General features: G+C 56.6%; 6 protein-coding genes across 6 annotated transcripts; 3 read left to right on the top strand and 3 right to left on the bottom strand.

Moving 5' to 3' along the window:
* Positions 1-147: 147 nt before the first annotated feature.
* On the bottom strand, positions 148-1,784 carry MONBRDRAFT_26052 (uncharacterized protein; the record flags this gene model as incomplete). The annotated part of the gene is made up of 4 exons (XM_001746325.1): positions 148-502; positions 635-1,342; positions 1,453-1,496; positions 1,620-1,784. The coding sequence occupies 4 exons, from the start codon at positions 1,782-1,784 to the stop codon at positions 148-150; spliced, it is 1,272 nt and encodes a 423-aa protein (XP_001746377.1).
* A 587-nt stretch (positions 1,785-2,371) lies between these two features.
* On the bottom strand, positions 2,372-3,482 carry MONBRDRAFT_26051 (uncharacterized protein; the record flags this gene model as incomplete). Its single annotated transcript, XM_001746324.1, has 3 exons — positions 2,372-3,068; positions 3,184-3,308; positions 3,435-3,482. 3 exons carry the CDS (start codon positions 3,480-3,482, stop codon positions 2,372-2,374), a joined length of 870 nt encoding a protein of 289 aa, XP_001746376.1.
* A 456-nt stretch (positions 3,483-3,938) lies between these two features.
* Positions 3,939-5,349, top strand: MONBRDRAFT_26050 (uncharacterized protein; the record flags this gene model as incomplete). Its single annotated transcript, XM_001746446.1, has 5 exons — positions 3,939-4,139; positions 4,250-4,309; positions 4,424-4,459; positions 4,654-4,714; positions 4,874-5,349. 5 exons carry the CDS (start codon positions 3,939-3,941, stop codon positions 5,347-5,349), a joined length of 834 nt encoding a protein of 277 aa, XP_001746498.1.
* A 539-nt stretch (positions 5,350-5,888) lies between these two features.
* Positions 5,889-9,132, bottom strand: MONBRDRAFT_26049 (uncharacterized protein; the record flags this gene model as incomplete). Its single annotated transcript, XM_001746323.1, has 4 exons — positions 5,889-6,437; positions 6,599-6,693; positions 6,739-8,089; positions 8,230-9,132. The coding sequence occupies 4 exons, from the start codon at positions 9,130-9,132 to the stop codon at positions 5,889-5,891; spliced, it is 2,898 nt and encodes a 965-aa protein (XP_001746375.1).
* Positions 9,133-10,349: 1,217 nt separating this feature from the next.
* Positions 10,350-13,880, top strand: MONBRDRAFT_8819 (uncharacterized protein; the record flags this gene model as incomplete). The annotated part of the gene is made up of 4 exons (XM_001746445.1): positions 10,350-10,625; positions 10,693-10,869; positions 11,057-12,651; positions 12,752-13,880. 4 exons carry the CDS (start codon positions 10,350-10,352, stop codon positions 13,878-13,880), a joined length of 3,177 nt encoding a protein of 1,058 aa, XP_001746497.1.
* A 246-nt stretch (positions 13,881-14,126) lies between these two features.
* MONBRDRAFT_32708 (uncharacterized protein) lies at positions 14,127-18,346 on the top strand (the record flags this gene model as incomplete). Its single annotated transcript, XM_001746444.1, has 11 exons — positions 14,127-14,280; positions 14,457-14,619; positions 14,734-14,791; positions 14,994-15,176; positions 15,331-15,434; positions 15,542-15,729; positions 15,902-16,011; positions 16,122-16,202; positions 16,282-16,405; positions 16,559-16,638; positions 17,372-18,346. The coding sequence occupies exons 2-11, from the start codon at positions 14,564-14,566 to the stop codon at positions 18,344-18,346; spliced, it is 1,959 nt and encodes a 652-aa protein (XP_001746496.1). The 5' UTR covers positions 14,127-14,280; positions 14,457-14,563.
* Positions 18,347-19,618: the final 1,272 nt, after the last annotated feature.

Below are 19,618 nucleotides of genomic sequence, written 5' to 3'. Positions count from 1 at the left end.
CGGCGTCATTGCCACGAAGCTCTTCAAGATACGCAGTACCAAAGCGAAGATATGAATATGGCACAAAGAGGCACATCCTTATGGAATACGTTCATGCCAGACCATTTGAAAATAAAATCCAAGACTCTCCTCATGGATTACGGGGTCTTAAGCCACGGCGCTCCAGGAATATGTTTGGTGCACGGGGAAGGCAGCGCAATGGCTTGTTCGATATGGTCGCCGCGAGGCCAGTTGCCCGAGATTTGGGCTCGGGTAGAAGGGCACGCTGCTGGCATTCATTTGAAGCGCCTTCTCAGAAGACGAGTGGGAGCTTGTAGCGGGCTGAGCCAAACCTGCTTGAACGGGCTGTGCCGTAAAGTGCAGGCCCATGTCGAGTGGGCTTGGATTTGCAACACGCAATGTAGGTGACTCGGGTCGGTTCCAAGAGTCTGTGGGATCCGTGGCATAGGGTACGGATGCTTCACTATTCCATTTGAGTGGTGATGCCATGTCCGATGGCAAGCTATGATTGGCCATCGCAATCAAACAAGAGACAGGGAAACAAATGAGCTGTCCCCCCATGGGCATGCGCGCGCAATTCCGCATTTTATGCGAATCATGGACCAACCCCTGAAAGGGGCGGGATTGGACTTACGAGGGTGACCATGGCGTGTTGGTGATGCTTCCGGTGTCAGGCCATGGGGAAAGGGCGCGCAGTAGGTCGGCGGGCAATGGTGAGTCATTTTCAATAGACAGATCGCCATGTTGCTCGAGTAGTGGGGAGGGGCCCGACGGCTCATTTTCGCTGGAAGCCCAGTCAAAGATGTTGCGGGCCGCATGCTTGGGTGCGGATTGAGAACGACTGTTGGTATCCCATGAAGGGTGAGGTTCAGGGGTCATGGCGCCATGATGGTAGGTGGGGTGGTCTAGTCCAGGATTGCTCCAAGAGGACCAGGCGCTCGGGGCAGCCGGGTTGGGGCGGTGTCGCACAGATTGTGATGGCGATGCCGAGCGCTGGCGGATCTGATGCTGCTGATGACGCTGTTGTTGCTGTTGTTGTTGCTGCTGTTGCGATTGCGGGGCTTGCCCGTGCAGAGCCTGGGTGCGTTGGATGAGGAGGGCAGTCAGAATGGTTTCTTCCGAGGCGTCGGCTGGCAAGCCCGTGAGGGCCCGAAGCTGGGGCAAAAGTTCAGCTTGGCTCTGTGCCAATGGGTGTGTCAAGGACGGTTGGGTTTGGTGCGGATTTGGCGTGGGCAATCTTAAAGCGGGCGCTGTGTTGTTGGTTGCTGCGGCGTTGTTGAATGTGGAGGTGGCTTGCTGCAGTTCTTCCGAACTTGGTGGGGCAACTCCAAGTCCCGGGGTGCTAACATTGGCACGAACAAGGTCAGGTTCAGTGAGGCTTTGGATGGCAATGATTGATGTTGGTGATCAGCAAAGCGCTGATTGCACCTCGTTGAATGGGTTGAAGCTTACCTTTGTCGATCATGTCGGCACTTGGCGTTGTGGCAGATACGGCGCTAGAATGCCACAAGCGCACGCCAATGGTGAGATCGTTGGAGCAAGAAGCGACGAGGAGCTGCACACACGCCATGCATGTGGGGAGGAGGTAAAGACAAGCGAGCAAAGCAGTGTCTTGGTACCTTGGAAAAGTTGTGATTGCCACAGCCGGGGCAAATCCAATCGCCCGACTTGAAAGCTTGACCATTGTGCTTGAGGGGGCGACCCTGGTTTTGGTTGGCAGGGCCGTTGGCGGTACAGGGCATGTTTGCGGCTGGCATGGCGTCCGTACTCAGCGTCTGCTGCATGGTGTGATGGTCGCGACAACACGCCAACACTCTTTGTGGGCGTTGTGATTTGTAAAATGAACCCACCGTCCCGTCCCTCCACGAGAACAGGAGCAGGAGCTGGATGGAGCTGGCAGCGGGATGTGTGTGTGGGAATTGATCAGTGGTCGGGATGTGCTGTCTGGTGAGTCGCCTTTGGATGGGCAGGTAGGAGGAGGAGGAAGAGGTATCGGGCTGGTACCAGCAGGAAAAATGAGAGACCTGGTTGAGCTGGAAGGGCAGGCGGGCCGTTGATTGCCAGCGCTGCCGACGTGCATGGCTCCACGGAGCCACGCAGCTCCACGGAGCCAACTCACGCTCCGGAAACCGCTCCGAGATCAACGCAGTCAACTTGTCTTACAATTATTACCGTTGTTGTTGTCTGACATCAACGGCTTCTCTGAAAAAAGACAGAAAAAAAAAACTGATCGAGCTTGCTTCAATTCGTGCGCGTCGCAGACGCTTCCACCCGACGGCCAGCGAGGCGGGGGTGGTGAACAACAACCCCGCCAAAAAAAATGATGATAATAAAAAAAAGGGAAGGAGAGGTGCATTTCACTTCACACTCATCAGGCTGTCTGTCGAGTGGGCTGTCGGGTCGGTCTTGACTGCTGGTCTGGATGCAGCCCGCAGGCGTCGATGGTCAGCTGCATGTGGTCTGGCAGCGTGGCGCGAAGGACCAGGTCTGAGCCGTCCCAATTGTAGCCTGGGATAACAAGCTGTTTGGCGTGTAGGTGCATGACCAGGCCATAGGGGTGGGCCGCGGTGCGCAAACCATGGCGTTGAAGATGTTGAAGAATGATGGGCGAGACCTGTTCCTGACCTCCACCATAGCGCTTGTCCCCCAGCACGGGCGCGCGCAGTCCATCGGCACATTGGATGCGTAGCTGATGCTTGTAGCCCGTGGTGGGTCGCAGCTCCACACGTGTCAGCCAAGGCTTGGTGCGACTCGGCCGGCCATCATTGACTTGTGCTGAGGCCAGCACGGTGTAGTGGCTCTGGGCTGTACTATGGCTCCAGCTCGCTGATGTCTTGAACAGGGGCTGATTGGATGTGAGCTCTGAATTCGCATCCTCTTCTTCCGTGATCAGCTCGGGAATGCCCTTCAGGGTGCCCGTGGGCTTGGTGACTTGGCCTGCAAGCACGGCCTCGTAGGTTTTGGCTACGGCGCCAAGCTGGAAGAGGCGATTCAAGCGCAAGACTGCCTCTGCCGTTTTGGCCAGAACCAGCACGCCGGTTGTGTTTTGATCCAGCCGATGCGCCAACCTAGAGGGAGGATAAAGAGTGGTGCCAAAAGCCAGTTTCCGTTGAGGGCGGGTATATGTGTGAAGCAGAGCAACGGCAGGATCAACAAGGGCAGGCCACGGTTGTAGTCTCGTACCGAGGCACAAAGCCATCCTTATTCTGCTGAAAGACGTCCACGTTGCTTAGGACGGTTGATGGTGAACCCGCGGCATCCTGCACGGCCAGGCCGCGCCACTTGTTCAAGGCCACCAAGTGGTTATCCTGTCATCAACGTCCAACGTCCGCAAGTGAGCCAGGGCGGGACGGGGCAGCGAGCCGAAGCAATCATGAGTCAAAAGCCAACCCTGTGCTCTGAGCGCGCCAACAACACCAAGACATCTGCCTAACCTCGTAAATCACTGCCCGCAGCAGCCGCTGCCGCAGCGCCGAAGCCATCTGCACGAGGTCGCAAAGCAAAAGCTCAATCAAAAACGCGCCGCGTTTGTTTGAGAGAGAGAGAGAGCGAGAGAGAGTTTGAGAGAGAGTTTGATGAGAGAGAGAGAGAGAGAGAGAGAGAGCCCATTCAAAAGCGTGATAAAAGTTACACTACCGTTCAGAGCCATCAACAGCCCGTTTTTTTGTTTTTTTTCTCCTCTTCCTGCTGCTGCTGTTGGATCCGGCCGCACCGGCGATTTCGCGGGGTCAAGACGGCTTGATTCGTGTCAGCGGGTTTTGACTGGCATTCTTGTTCTTTTTCTCTCTCTCTCTCTTTCTCTTGTGAGCTAGAGACGTTCTCTCTTGTTTTGTTCTGCTGCTTCCTTTTTTTTTTTAATTCTCAGGGAGAGGTCGGGCCGGTGGACCGGCCCTCAGCTGGCGTGCTCACGGTCGCTCCAAGCCATTCAAAACTGCAACATGGGGCGCGCCAAGTGGGCCACGGGGCCGCTGACTACGGCAGAAGAGCTGCTGCAAAGTCGAATGGAAGAGCTCAAGGCCATCCGTAATCAAGCCATTGCCTCCAAGGTCACCATCAAGGTCAAGCTGAGCAAAGACCAGACCGCCTCCATCGAGGAAAAGGCCAAAATCGCCATGGCCCGCATGGCTCAGCAACGCGAGGTACCCTTGCAGCCAACGCCACTCCCGTGTTCTTTGCACCCCGCATCAGACATCCCGCCAGCGATCCGCCACCTTGACTCCCTGCAACCCCTCAATACGTCACCCCGCAGCTCGAGGGAGACAAGCCGAAGCGTCAACACAAAAAGCGAGCAGCAACCGATCATCACGATGTGAGTCGCGCAACCTTGTTGCCCTTTACTCCTATTATTCACCCCTCAATGGCACAACCCGTGGGTGTCACCGTTTTCATCCAATGGCATCCCTCCCCTCCCGCATTTGGCTAGGTGGAGGATCTTGTGGTACAACCCATCAGTCCCGAGGTTGGTCAGGATGCATTCCGCAAAAGACATGCTTCTATCCTGCGCCAGCCACTGTCCCGTCTGCCCTGGTTGCTCTCACACTGCTTCGCTCGCCAACACCGTTGCTTTGTTTGGTTTTGTTTGGCTTGTTTGTTTTTGTACAATACTTTTGTGACACGATGACTTGCCTTTCACCGTCACACGGCATCGTACAGCAGCGACGTCCCGCGCCAGCTACTGTGCAATCCCGAAAAACCACATCGGCCCCGTCTGCTGGTACGTGCTGACTCCTTCCCTCTATGCTTTTTTTTTCGTGCCTTTGCATTTGTTCATTTGTTCGCTCCCCCCATTGACTCTGATGAGAGCTCACCTGTTCGCCCTCTTCCCCCCACCCCCTTCTCCCGTGCCATACTATTATCTTGATTTCTGCCTCAGTTGGCATGAGCCTAGGCCGACGTGGTCCGCACACGCCACCCGGCACACCGCCACCCGTGTCTGACAGTGAAGAGGAGGAGGCCTATCTTGAGGAGCAAAAGGAGGCCATGGCCAATTTCGGTTCAACTCTCCCCTATGCCTACCCTGGAGCTGATGTTGTTGAATATCCCCGCGACGTGGATATGACTCCCGTGGCGTCGCGCACAAATGCCGAGGGCGCTGGTCACACTGTCACCACCCCGCCCGGGTCGGATGGAATTAGCACCCCGCCGGGGTCGGATGGAATTGCCACCCCTCCTGGATCTGATGACGAGGAAGAGACCTTCCACGATCCCACAACTCCGCCGCCCGACGCAGACGACGATCACGTGCCAACCCCGCCTGGTTCGGACGAGGGTGGCTTCAACCCGGCTACCCCGCCAGGCTCGGACGACAATGGAATTGTCACTCCGCCTGACTCGGATGATGAAGTCTAGTCATGTCTCCCGCCCATCTTTGAATGTGTTTCCTGTTGCATGTCTCAATTACTTTTCATGTGTGAGCTTGACGGCTTGCATGCTTGACGGACATCCTTGCATTCTTTGCAAACATCTGGCCCCTTTTTAGGCTGGCGTGTCGCGGGTCGGCCGCCCAGACGCGGCTGGAAGCGCTACAGCGGTGTCAAACTGCAATACATCAAATCAATTGAAAATGTCACGTGTCTGATATGAATCGATCTGTCGCCAAAGCTCAAAGCAAACGAGCCCCGATGCTTCGCTGCGCTTCGTGTATTTGCATCCCGCATGCTAGGGCACGGAGACACATCAAACGCCAACAGGCTCGCCATGGCAGGCTCAGGTGGAACTTTTGGTGTAGATCATATTATTTGCAGGCTGACGAAGCGAGTTGACTCTCCGGCCAAAATGTTGACGTGACAACACTTGGACAATGGAAATAGGGTTTGTGGGGGAAGTGGCCGAAAAAACGCTTGAAGAGCACAGCAGAATGGTGCGGATAGCTTGCCTCTTGTCGTGTCTCAAGCCTCAGACTGAGGGTTCTCCAAACCACCAATGTACTTGAGTGAGGCACGCCGTTCATAGCCGTGGCGACCATGCAGACCCGGGCCAGCAGGGGCGCGCACAGCCGTCGCTGTGCTTGCCTCGGGCTCTGTGTCAAAATCACCCATGCTTTCGTGCTCACCAACGGGCAATAGGTCTGACGTGCGACGTTTCAGGCGACCCGGCGGCGACAGGCCAGCATTGGTGGGCGCGGTCATGGGTGCCACGGGATCCAACATGGTGGGATCTGATAACATGGTCAGGGTGGACGAGGCCAACGAAGACGAAAGCTCTTGACGCGCCGAGTTACGGTGGCGATGCCATGTATATGCCGCAGCCAAAAGGCCAATGACCAGGGCCACGCCGACCAACATTGCGGTGATGGTACCGTACTTGCCCCGTGCGTCATCACCGCCCACCTGCGACCCGCTATCCCCTGACCCATTCTCGGCCTCGGAGAGGTCCTTGTTTTCGTTCTGCACGGTGATGCAGGCAGCCGCACTGAGCGTGCCATTGGAGCACGAGACCTAAAAGCGCATGGAATTGTCCGCCAAGATGTGTGAGTGAGGCCCCGTGGTACTGAAAAAAAGGGTGATGCAGGCTCCTGGCCCTATGCCGACGCGCGACACAAGCACGACAACCCGTCGCAACATGCAGGCAAGAGCACGGAGGCTATTTCAAAACGTACCGAGCACCGCTGCATCTCGTTTTCGGTGAGCCAACTGCAGGTGGCGCCGTGCGCCAAGTCACTGCACGCCTGCTGACGGCGACCCTGAAGGACAACTACCTGACCGGCACAAGATGCCTGGCCCGCACTGGCCTCGGTACCTGCATCATCGGTGGATGTGGTTGTGCCAACTCCCGCTGTCGGCGGGGTTGAAGCACAGGGATGCAGATTGCACTGCATCACCTTGACCAAGCTCGGGCATTTGGTCTTGTACGAAGGGCGCGAGATGATGGTCCGTTGCTGCATTTGTACACCACCCCCACACGAACGGCTGCAGGGAGAGAGCTCCGACCAGTCGGACATGACGCACGTCTCCGGCTCGGTCTCTCCTTCGTCCTCCTCGTTCTCGTCCTCGTCAGGCTCCTCGGTAGGCTCGAGAAGCTGGGCGTCGTCGTCGGCCTCCTCCAATTCGGCAGCAGTCAGCATATTGTCTGTGCACGAGATGCGACGCTCGACGTCGGGGCAGTCATCCACACCCGTGGTGGGAGGGCGCAGCACTGGGCGACCCTGAACTTGAGACCCGTTGAGGCATGGGCCATAGTTGGCCCAGAATCCCACAACACAGGACCGCGTGGCGCTAATGTTGCTCAAGTCATCATCCGTGCAGCGCTTCAAGTTGCAGCCAACAGCGCGGCGCAGTTCGGGGCAGGGAAGACCAGCACCGCGCGGCGCACGAAGCACCTTGCGCACCTGCGGGCGGGAACCACCGCCGCAGTAATGCGAGCAGGGACCGGTGGTCATCCACTCCGAAACAACGCAGTCGACGTTGACGGCTTCCGTGTTCTGTGGCTCTGGCAGGTAAAAGACCCGATTGAGGTTGATGCTCGCGAGCTCGGGCACGTTGGCACGCAGGATGTTGCCGAGGCTAATGCGATGCAGGCGGCCAAGCTCAGACGCGTTGAAGTGGGCGCCGCTTTCGTAGTGTAGAGGATCGTTTTTGCGCAGGCGGGCAAAGGTTCCGCAAATTACGCGAGAGAGTGTTTCGCCAAAGATGCTGCCGCGAATGGGCTCCTCGGCAGCCGCTCCAACAAATGCGTCCAACTCTTCAATGTTGGCACCATAGCTGGTGCGCAACAGGTAAGCAATACGGCCGTCGGTGGTCACTTCGTCAAAGTCGGCAGCCGTATCCAGGCCGTATGCGCGGCGCAGCTGGTTGTACGGGACTACGCCCAGGGCACGGGCCCGTTCAATGGCACTCTCAACAATGTCAAAGCGCGAAATGGCACTGTTGCTGGCTTCACCCATAAAGAGGTTGGCGGGTTGGTAGGTGGCGCCAAGAATGAGCGTGGCCACTTCCTCAATGGTTATGGTGGTGTTGTCAAGTAGATTCTCCAACAGATCGTGCACCTCAGCGTCGCGGGCCACGCGCCTGTCGCGTACAGCACGGCGCTCTACTCGCTGAGGCACCGTGGCCATGAGCAGATCTGCCGCCGCAACATATTCGGGTCCCACCTAAAAGCAAGGTTCAAAGCGCCACGAGCGAACAAAAGCAAAACCAATCCAAATTACTGTGAGATGGGACAGGTCTAAGACCACGGGCAGTGGCACGACGCGGGGATGACAATGGTCGAGCGCGTGTCTAGCCCTCGTACCTGAGCGCTATCGTCCTCCGGCATGTACTCGGTGCCCGTATCCAAGGAGTTGCCATCCATGCGGGGGCAGGTTTCACCCAGGAGTGCTGGTAGAAGCTCGCCGTAGGTGACTGACTGCAACACGGCAATCACATGCTTGCGTGCCTCATCAAAGAGCTCCTGATCCCCCCAGCTGGGGAAGGCATGCTTCAGCGTGCGGCACCAGCGGTTGTGCTCGCGCTCGAAAATCAGCTTGAAGGCGGTCACCAGACCACGGGTGCTCGATTGGACGTGGGTGGCCAGCACGCAGGCCAGCCCTTGGCACCGTGTCAGATGCTCAAGTGCCCCCGTGTGCAAGGTGCGAATCGTACCATCGGTTCCAGTGCGGATTTGGGCATGATCAGCAGCATTGACGCCGTAGATCTGCGAGGCGTCAAGCACGGAGCTTGCGTTGTTGATAGCAACGGTGCAGTTTGTGGCAGTGGCATTGACTCGGCAAATCCGCTCCTGTTCAGCCAGCTGCAGGAGATCAAGGTTGACAAAGAGGGCAAAGTAGGGCAGCAGCGCGTTGTGGGTGTGAGAAACGCCATCTGGCATCACACCCGGAAGCAAAGCATCCACTGCAATACGTGGGGCCGGCGCCAAATGGGCATCAGGGGTCTCGTCAGTGTTTTGGCTGTGTGCATCATAAGTAGCATCGGCTCGCCGCACGCGAGGCACGCCCTGCCAACGCGAGTGCAAGGTGGCACCGACGTGGCCATCGCGCGTGTGAGAGCCGTCTAGTGGTGCGTACTCCAGGAGATCCAGGTCTGTGTAGGCAGCAGTCGGGGCAACCAAAGCCCCGAGTAAGGCGCAAGCACAGATCAAGACGGCTCGCCGGCCAACTCCAGCACGAAACTTTTGTGCCGGCGTTGTTGTCGCCATGACGAGGGTGTCAAGAGGCGAGCTAACAGGCGGCTTGAGGAAGTCGCTTCAGACACGACAACAGGCCGTGCGCGCGTACAAAAGCAGCAATGTCTTTTGGAGCGATTCGTGTGCAGGCGGCTTGCAAGTGGACGAGAAAACCGAGGCCCTCGTGATATCAACCTTTGCCTGCTCGGTGCAAGGCAAAGGGGGCACGGGTCGGGCTGCCTTGGACTGGGTGCAGCACACGACGAGGATCCGGACGATCCGGAAAATGGGCTGCGCAAGCTATAGTACAGGATGGGTGCCCGTGAGAGCAGGCAGCTTCGGGTGTCTCTGGCAGAGAGCAATTGCAGGTGTAGTTGGATCACCACCCGTGAAAGAGCCAACAGCGTTCAAACAATAGCTGCATGGAAGCAGAGAAATTCCTGCCCACTGGAGAGTATCTCGTTGGGGTCGAGGAATGAGGCGGCGGCAGCTGGACTAACCTGTTGCACTCGGTGGGGTCAAGTGGTGAACGCAAGTGGGAAAAGTGTGACGCGGAAGCTGCCAGATTCAACGCACGATTCACCGAATGCACGCATGGGATTCGCAACGACAGGTGGCAATGGGATCTGAATGTCCGCAAGCGGGCAGTGCACCAAGCCAAGCCAAGCCAAGCTGAGCGGAGCCTGTTCTGCGTTGTGCGTTGTGCGTTGTACTCCTTCGCCATGCCGATGGTTGTGATACCATCGTCGTGCCACTGTTCGTCGTTACCCGAGAACGGCTCTGTCCGCCGCGCATACCTGCATGCACGGCAACAGCCCAATGTCACGCACTTTACAGCAAGCGTAACTAGTGACCATTACAAGCAGTAAATGTATTTAAAGTGTGATTTTGGTCGCGTTTTATATGTCAGCGTGATGGCCCTTGCGGAAAAAAAACTGCGGACAGGATTTTGAACGGGTGCCGAACCAGCGCCCGACCCCAACTTGCCCAATGAAAAAAGCGGCTGGGATGGCTGGTGCGATCATTCTCACTCGATCGGTTGTGGTAGCAATGGGATCTGCCTCCACCCTGGTGGCGATGGCGTTGGAAAGAAAGGTTGTCCTGGTTAGGGAGATAGCAACGCGAAGCAACTTTTCCGCTCAAGGTTGGCATGCCGCATTTTCTGCCGCCACTACTTGGTCGAGCGGGTTCCAGTGGACTCGTCATTAGAGAGACACGGCCATCATCCTCGGCGCTGCCACACCAGCGCCATGCTCTGGTTCACTGCATTGCTGGCCTGTTTCACGATCATGGGTTTATCCCCTGCTGTTCAAGCCCAAATCAAAGCAGCTGGGCAGATTGAACGGTGTTTGCGAGATGGAAGCCTGGAGCCCAATTGCGAGCGTAAGATGGTTCTCAATCTTGGCGTCTTGGGCAGCACGGGCGGTGGCGAGTATTATCACCTCACCCAGTCTCGCACGGAGGATGGGGCCATCAGCGACAGCGAGAATGAGTTTATCATTGTGGTGCAAAAAACCAGTGTATCGGTGCGGCCTGCGCCAGCTTGCTTACCGAACCAGAGCCTTTTGCTAACAGCAGCGTGTGTCTGGTTAGATTGAATACCCCCTGCGTTACCGTGGTGTAGTCAACAACAAACCCTACGAAATCGCTCAACCCGTTCAAACCCTACTGGGTGGCCTCTTTGGCTCAGGAGACAAGACGGGATGTAAAGACAGTCCGTACCACTCCAGTCCCAGCTGTGGCTGGCTCATTGATGGGGGTGGCAAGAAAGTGAGTCTGGTCGCAGCCGTCCGTCAAGGCTCTCTATCAATGGTTTGACCTGTTGAAGTGCTTGTTCGTGTTTGCCCCCTTGAGTCTGCAAACAGGTAGCCTGCACTCATCCTCATCATGCTATTTCTTTGTTTTCTTTTTCTCTTTTTCACTTTGCTGCCCTGTCTGTCCCTTGATCGCGCCCAAGGTGGAAGGCTCCCAAGGCTTTTGCTGCCGCTGCTCCACAGCAGACCAGCTGGGCATTGGCATGCCCACCGACAGCTATCGGGCCAATTTGGACTGCGGCCTCTTTGGCAAAGGCCAACAAAGCGCGCATTGCTTCAGATACTCGGATGAGCTTTGGTACGGCGTCTATGATTTTGATCCGGGCCACATCCGCTTCAAGGTGTACGTCTCCATCTACCGCAAGTACGCTGTGGGTCCCGGCTACAGCCATGCCACACAGGATGATGTGCCGGCTGCCAGCCCGGATTGCACCGTGGAATTGCCAGACGAGTACGCCGACTTTCGCTGTCAGGGCGTCTTGGAGGTGGGACCACATCTACGCGGGGGTCTAACGAGCGACGGTGCAGTGTCCGTCGTCTTTGGCGGGGACTTTGCCACGCCTGTGCAGTTGCGTGACATGAGCTCCAAAACCTTGCTGGCTCCCATTTTGGAGACGGTTGACAACTGGCATACCCACGAGCAGACCAAGGATGGAATGGACACCTACCTGGTCGTGGACAAGTCGGACATTGACATGACGGGTTCCACCTGCGACAAGATCGGCGTGGAGCCCCTAGCCTTTTACTTGCATGGCAAGGGCGGAGGCTGCGGCGTCAGCGAGGGCACGTGCTTGAATAATCAGCCGCGCGACTTCTTTCTCGCCGATCAGGCCCTGGTCAACGCTGGTAAGCGACCCTTTAACCTTCTCTCTGCCTACAATCCGTATGGGTTTGCCCAGGTTGAGGATGACGAGGAAAGCCGGTATGGCATCCGCTTTCCAGTGGAGCAGCACATTAGCAGCATCACCATCTCTGTCAATGCTGATGACCTCACCGTTTACACGGCTGTGTGCCGCGACATGACACTGGCGCTCGGCTCACCCAATTTCGAGGCTCTCTCTGGAAACGGCTTTATATTGGCCAACATCTATTCCAACTGTCCCAACATGACGGCCCTTGTGTCTGTGAGCGTCATTTGTCATGGCAACGCGCGAGGCTCAGCCAGCTATGAGCGCGAAATCACGTCCTTTATCCAGCTTCAGCTCCCCATTTACGTGGTCAGCGAGGAAGCTGGCGATCACTTTTGTGACGTCCTGGTCTTCGATGCCGTCGGCTACCTTGTTGTCAATAAAAGCGTCACCTTTTCCACGTCCGCCGTCTGCTATTGTCTGGGGGGCTGCGACTGTGACTGTAACAACACCGTTGTGGAGGACTGTGTGGAAGACTTTAATCCTGAAATTGATGACGAGGTCACCTCCGGCGGCGGCTTTGGCCTGGGTGACCTCTTTGATGCCCTGCATCTCAGCTGGGCCACAGGCTTGGCCCTATTCTCGTCCTTGATTTCGCTCATCCTGCTGTGCGCTGTTGTCTATCTCATGCGCATGTGCTGTCCGGAGCGCATGTGCTCGCACCGCCATGCCTGGACTGAGCCCGCCGTCGCGACCGGCGAGCCCGCAACCGGTTACGTTGGCCCTGTCAAAGGCACATCCTCTCCTGCGCTGTATGCCAGCCCCCCACACCCCCGACCCGCGCCAGACGGCGCTGAAGATGCAGCAACCCACAATGCACGGGCCTCGAGGTATGAGGCCATGTGGTTGAATGTTGTGGTTGTGCTTCGTCTTGGTGTGTTCTTGAGTCTGCAGTGTGATACGTGCATCTGACTGCTTTTTGGCACATAGGGTGCGCCAAGGAGGCCGAGCCCTACGGCAGGCGGCACTGGCAGCTGGCACTGCTGTGGGGGCTGCTTGTGGGCATTTGTACCGCTGGAGTGCGGCTCGCTGGGCGGCCCGGCATCGAGCTGCTGCGCGCGCATCCCTGGGCGCCGAACCAGAACATCGCCGCACCCACGGCCCCACTGTCTCCTGGACTCGACCCGAAGCGGCGCCAGGCAACGAGCTCGCGCTGATGAGCCCCCGATTGGCCATGAGTATGCCAGCACAATTGGAGAGCGTCCCCCCGCCATGGACTCCAGATTTGAGTCCGTCCTTGCTGCCCCCGAGCCCCGTGATGCATGATGCGCCAGCATTGCCGCTCCCGCCCGTACCCCCGCCCCCACCCTCGCGACCACTTTTACCATCGCAATCACCCATTCCCAAGAGCATGAGCCAAATGTCACAAGCCAGTTTATCAGTGGGGACGAGCGGCGAGCTGGGTCGACGGAGCAGCTTCCCTGATTTGCGTGAGCCTAGTGTGCTGGGCCGTTTTGTGGATCGCTGGCGCCCGTCCCCTGCGGCCACCGCGGGCTCAACCAATCCCGGTGCAGTTTCGGTGTCGGTGTCGCAGAGCAGCTTTTGGCAGGAAGATGATTTGGCTTGCCGCTCCAGCACACGTGCCAACGCAACCCAGCCTCTGCCCGCCTTTACTCGACAGCAATACCCGTACTCTAGACAGCGTACGCAGCGACGACAGACGCAGGTGTTGGCGCGGCTGTTGCAAGCGGATCAGACACGGTTGATGGTTGATGGCGGCGATGACGGCACGTTTGTGCTGCATGGCTTGCTTGAACCCGCAACACCAGGGTCGGGCTTGTATGAATTTCACCCAGCCAATACTGCAAGCATTGAACAATCAACGGTGCGTAACCTCCTTTCTTTGACCCACTCGCTGGCTGATGGCATCATGTTACATGGTACATGGTCTCACTGCTGCGCGCAATTGCCGGCCACCTGTGTAGGTGATGACGCTCGCCGATCTCACAGCTCGACTGGCCGGAACGCTGCACGGCAGCAGCCCCAAGCAGCAACCAACCAGCTGGCCTACCACGATCCTCCTCACTCTCGAAGAAGTCGTCGGCTTTGTCTCGTGTAAACGCGCAGGCTCAATACCCGCCCCCAGTTGATCCCTCCACCAGCTCAATCCCCTCGCCCCCTAAGTGTTTCAATTGACCAGTCCTCTGTTAAGCCTCATCATGAAATCTGAATTGTGTGAAAAAAACAATGTCATGGGAAATAAAATGATGACAATACATTCTGACAACACCTGCAGACGACGTGTGTGTCTTGCACAAGCAAGGAGTTGTTCGTGTCCACAACAGCTGTTGCATTTCCTCTTACCTTTCGAGGCTCTGAGAGAGCGGCAACCTCCTCTCCGATTATTTTGGCAGCTCGCACTAGACTTGGCTGGCTTTGGGCAGTGTTGCCTTGCTGTGCGGCTTGGTTACGAGTGAATGGACCAATTGTCTTGTGCATTATAGTCTTCTGGTTGCCAGGTACCCTCGTGCCCTCGTGTCGGGATCGAAGAAGAGGGGCTTGCGCTGTGAAGGCTATTTCGAGAAACCAGCAAGCGCCTGCGGCGCGCTCACATGCTGCCCGGCTGTTGCTTTTTTGCCTTGCTTTTGGGGGGTTGTGCTCCACCATCTGCAACCTTGTCGGGCTCGTGCTTCAGACTGAACTGGTTCAGGCCCGTTTGTCGGCTCAAGAACAGCACGTCCCTTTTACCGACCCAGCAGGGCACTATTATCGAAAAATTTGACACCTTCCCACCTCAAGACCATGGCTGCATCAACAAAACCCAAGCTCCGGCTATTCAAGCCCGAGGTTCTGCGCGGGTAAGCCGACCCTGTTGCTTCTTTGACTCGCCCTTTCTTCTCTCTTGCCCTGGTGTTTTCAGCTTCAAAACCTGTTACATGTCGAATCACGTGGCCCGTGCCACATATGCGTAGCCTGGCAGAGCACCAATATAGCGTTGAAGGTCGCTCCTTTTTGGATCGCCAACTGCAGGTAAGAGCACTTGTTTGCCACATGGCAAAACTCGGTTCGCCGCTGTTCAGCATCTAGCCCCACCTTACGCTTCTACACGCCAAGTTGGGGGTTGTCCAATCTGCCGTCGCGGTAGGCTTTTTATTGCTGCACTTCCGTTGCCATGTCCCTCCTTCATCGTGTAGCACCAGGCTCAGTGACGTGTGTGCTCTGTGTCCCACAGGTCCCCAGTTGGGCCTACGTCTTGACGGCGCTGGGACTATTCTTTTATCAAACCATGGATAACTTGGATGGCAAGCAGGCGCGACGCACAGGCAATGCATCTCCATTGGGAGAACTCTTTGACCATGGTTGTGATGCCGTGTCCACCGTCGTTGTCGTTGTTGGCGTGACCGTCATGCTACAGGTGAGGTGTTTTTTGCTTGTCGTGCTTGCTCATTCCTTCCTCCCTCCCTCCCTCCCTCTCTCCCTCTCTCTCCCTCCTTTTTTTCTCTCTCGCGACACAACCTGACATGTTGGTGTAATTGGGCTTGGTGGCCTTGATTTTATGCTGGCTTTAGACGCATGACAGCTATGCTGGCTTTATCTTGGTTGTGGTCGCGGCTGCGATCTACTATGCCACGCACTGGGAATGCTATGTCAAGGGCCGCCTCAAATTTCACGAGTACGCCGTGTTAAAAGACGCTGTGCCATGACGCATGTTTTGCGAGCGAGACGGTTTGCTCACATTTGGAATGTTCTCTCCAAATGGATCCACTTTGCTGCTTCCAGGGTGGATGTGACGGAGACGCATTATGTCATTATCGGAGCCATGCTTTTGACGGCTTACTTTGGCGAGGAGTTTTGGGACTGGACTGTGGGTGGTCTGAGCTTTCGCTTCTTCTACCTCTTTGTGCCGTACATTGCCATCTTTGGCACTGCCATCACCCTCGTGCTCAGCATCTTTGAGGGCGGCCCCGGTGCGTGTACATGGCGGATCCCCGATGCCTCTTGGCCCCACATTGAATTCCTTTGTCTATGCTGACCCACCTACGCGACTTTTTTTTTTTCGTTTTTGTTTTTATTTTTCCTGCGTCGGTGCCTGTGTGTGTGCCTGCCTGGCTGCATGGTGGCTGCATTCTGCTCTTGCAGGACCAGAGGGAACTACTATCGCGGAAACAAGCATTTTGTCGCCGCTGATGCCCATGTTTGCCCTCATGCTTGGCGTGCACAACATGCAAAGCTATCCCAGTTATGCCTCGGTGCGTGCGTGCGTAGCAGGGTGCAAGAGACGTTGGCCTCGCCCATCGAGAACCCAATGGCCCACTTGGGCAGTGATACTCACGCAACCTGCTCTTGTCACGGCGTGCAGATGCCGGCCCTCTTCAACCTAGGCTGGGGTTGTGCCTCCGCCAAGCTCACTTGCAAGCTCATCGTGGCCCATATGGCCAAGGTGCATTGCTAGTCTTTGTGTGGCTCGGGTGTTTAGGATTCAACGCCACACTGACCCTTGTTGTCCTCTCTGCCACTAGGTACCCGTGGCGCAATTTGATCCTGCCCACTTGGTGCCTGTGGTCTTTATGATGACCGAGTTTACGGGCCTGAGCCATCAAGCGCGCTGTGGTGCTGCCATCGCCTTTTGGTGTATCGATTTTTGTGCGTTGGTCATTTCACAGCCCAAATGAGGATAGCAAAGTTGGCGTTTTAGAAAGGAGATGACAAAGCACTGGCACGAAACCCTGGTTCTGCTACCCTTGTGCTCTCTCACCCGCCGTCCTTCACCCGCCCCTTGGCGACCATCTTCCTTAGTGATTTATGCCTTTTGCGCCGTGCTGGACATTTGCGACGGCCTGAGTCTCAACTGCTTTGTTGTTCGCAAGGACACCAAGGTGCGGGGTAACTAAAGCCCAACACATCCATCCGCCTGCATCTGCTTTAACAGAGGCACCCGCCCATACCTGGATGGAGGCCAACCAGCACTTGCAGCGCAGAAGACGATAGAGAAGCAGATGAAGAAGATGCAAGAATACACAATTCATTCTTCACACATCCGGATTCATCATTGTCATCAGACGAGATATCCAAGTGTGACATGATGTCTCACTTTAACCCCTTTTCATCACACCTTGCCGCTGCACCCCCACACACCTTTCATCACGGATAAGCGCATAAGCGCATAAGCGAAAAAGCGTTTGTGAGCGTCAATGTCCCATATGCCCCGAAAAGCTGGAGAGCTCCTCTCTCTGCTCTCTCTCTGCTGTCTCTCTGCTCTTGTGATTGTGATGGGCCCAATGGTCATGTTTGGTCAAACGGCAACGGGTAATGGGTCAGCCGTCGTGTTGGTGTGCAATGGGGCGCGATGGTCGGGGTGGTACGCTTGCCGCTTGCGCGGTTCGGAAGCAGTAGCGCGTTCCTATGATGGGCTCCTACACGCCCCATCTTGACAGTTACATCTCTCACACACACTTTGTGTGTTATTTTTATCTTTTTTATTTTTTCGCTTTTTCTCTGCAGTGTGTGACTCGCGACTCGACTCGTCGGTGACGACAAGCCTGGCTGCCCTTGCGCCCCACCTCCTGCTCGCACACTCAACTTGTTCTCGACTTGCTTCACAATTTCAAGGGACCCATCAGCAACGGCAACAACTTGCACAGTCACACCGAACACTTCATCATGATGTCAAGCAGTAATCACGGCCAGCAGCTGGCCGATCTGAGTTCGCCCGTGGACAACAAGGACAGTCCTGCGACGACGGCCGGCAGCACGGATAACCTCGTGCCACTGGAGGGCGATGATTTTGCCACGTACATGCGACAACTAGATGAGATTGGATACTGTCCCACGGAGCTGACTGCCCCCATCATCGAGGGGGCGCTGCGCGACCTCGGCGCTCACACCACCCATCCGCTGCAGGTGCTGGAGCTGGCCGCCGGCTTTGGTCTGACTGCTGCTCCCATCAAATTCAATATGGCTTCGTTTGACTTGTACCAACATTTCGAGCAGCCCGACCGCGACGACCACGCCGACGCCGTCTACTTTAGCCGCCATCAGAAGCGTGGCCCCTTGCCTCTGGTCGTGGGTCTGGACACCAATGCACAGGCCCTCGCCTATGGACTCAACATGCACCTTTTTGACAAGATCCTCGAGCTCGACTTGGCACACGGCAAACTGCTTGCCGAGGAAGAAAGCATCATCGCTCACAGCGACATTATCCTGGCCACCGAGCCCATGGGCAGCGTCACGAGTGAGGTCCTCCAAAACATTATGCACTGCTTTGCCAAGAGCGGACGTGCGCCACCGCTCTTCATCCTCTTTCCCCTGCTGTGCACCGACACAACCTCCCTGATCAAAGCTTTCCAGGACCAGGGCATGCTGGTCCAACACGCTGTCGACGTGGCCATCCCCTTGCACCGCTTCCGTACCCAGGCCGAACGCCACGACGTGCAACACCTCGAACGACAGCTTCACCACCAAGTACCACGTGATGACAAGACTCGTGATACCCATTGCCATGTCGCCCCGCTCATTGCCATGCCCCACGATTCACCAGTGGCCCATCGCTGGACCGATTGGGTGCACCGTGACGTCCAGCTCTGAGCCCCTCGACCAAGCACCATGCGGGACCCTTTGTGCAGTGCGAGACTGCGAGCCTTCCCATGTTCATGTCCATACCAAATTGACTCAGGCTTTTCGCCCAACCCTCCCCCCGCCTCCTCTTTCCCCCTCCCCCATCAGCCCGCCATGCCATGTGCCATGGCGCCATAGCACACACCTTCATCCATACGATGATGTCGTAGCAAAAAGTCTGACAAAGCAACAAGGAGTCGAGAGAGAGAGAGAAATATAGAGAGAGAGAGATTTTTTTTTTTTTTTTTATTTTTTTTTTTCGGGAGCTGTCAGTGACAATCATCAGACCAGACGACTTGGGTCTTGCTTGATCCAAGATTGCATTTGTCGGACCGAATTGTCGTAGATTGAAGCGATAGCATGGCAGCCAAGCAGGCAGTTGGGCCTTTGCCGGCCAAGCTCAAGGCATATTGTGGCGCTGACTTGGCGCTCACACATGTCAAGGCTATCCTCTGGACCGGCCAGAGCGAGTTGGAGGCGGTTCGTAGTAAATCACCCGCGGCGTACCGAGGCAAAGGCATGGCTCGGAACCTCCTCCAAACCCCAAGTCCAATTCACTTTCTTTTTTTTGGCCATCCATAGTATCTCTCCAACGGCCAGCATGCTTCGCTGCGTGCTGGCGATCTGCGAATGACTGCCCGCGATGAACTCAAAGATCTCACCTTTCTTACCACCAGTGCCGCTGCTGGCCTCAGCATTGTCAAACGTGGTCAGGTGCGCACTTGAAACCCTGCCCCGACCCACGGCGTGCTCCCCCCCCCACCCCCCCGCCTCAAAAAAGAAAAAAAGAAGACGGCTTAGGGTTGCTGAGCTGCACTTTTTTGTTCCTTACTCGGCGTCTAGGAGCTCTTCAAGCTACATGCAGGTGCCATGGGCGCGCTGGAAGCTCTCACCACGCTTCCAGCCCAATGCCGCGAGGTTGTGGCCACCGTGACCAAGGCCGGCGCACCTCTTCTGGCCTGCCTCTCTGGCAAACCCATTGGTTAGGATTGGGTGGTCATTCCACGGCTGTCAACATCTCGCTGTCCTTGCGCTGCTCTGTCTCACCCAAACCATTTCATGTCTGGTCCTGGCGTTGCTCCAGAGGAGGGAGGCATTGAGGTGTACCCACCCGTCATCCATGACCTGCAACTCAGCATGTACTCGTCCATCACCAACACTTGGACCCCCATTGCTGCGGTCTCCGGCAAGGCTGAGCGCTTGGCCATCTCTGGTAGGTGAAGGCCTACATCTTTGCGCCTC

The sequence above is a fragment of the Monosiga brevicollis genome, genomic scaffold (genome assembly GCF_000002865.3).
Source record: "Monosiga brevicollis MX1 MONBRscaffold_12 genomic scaffold, whole genome shotgun sequence".
NCBI classification, from domain to species: domain Eukaryota; class Choanoflagellata; order Craspedida; family Salpingoecidae; genus Monosiga; species Monosiga brevicollis.
This window is presented reverse-complemented; position numbering and strand designations above follow the sequence as displayed.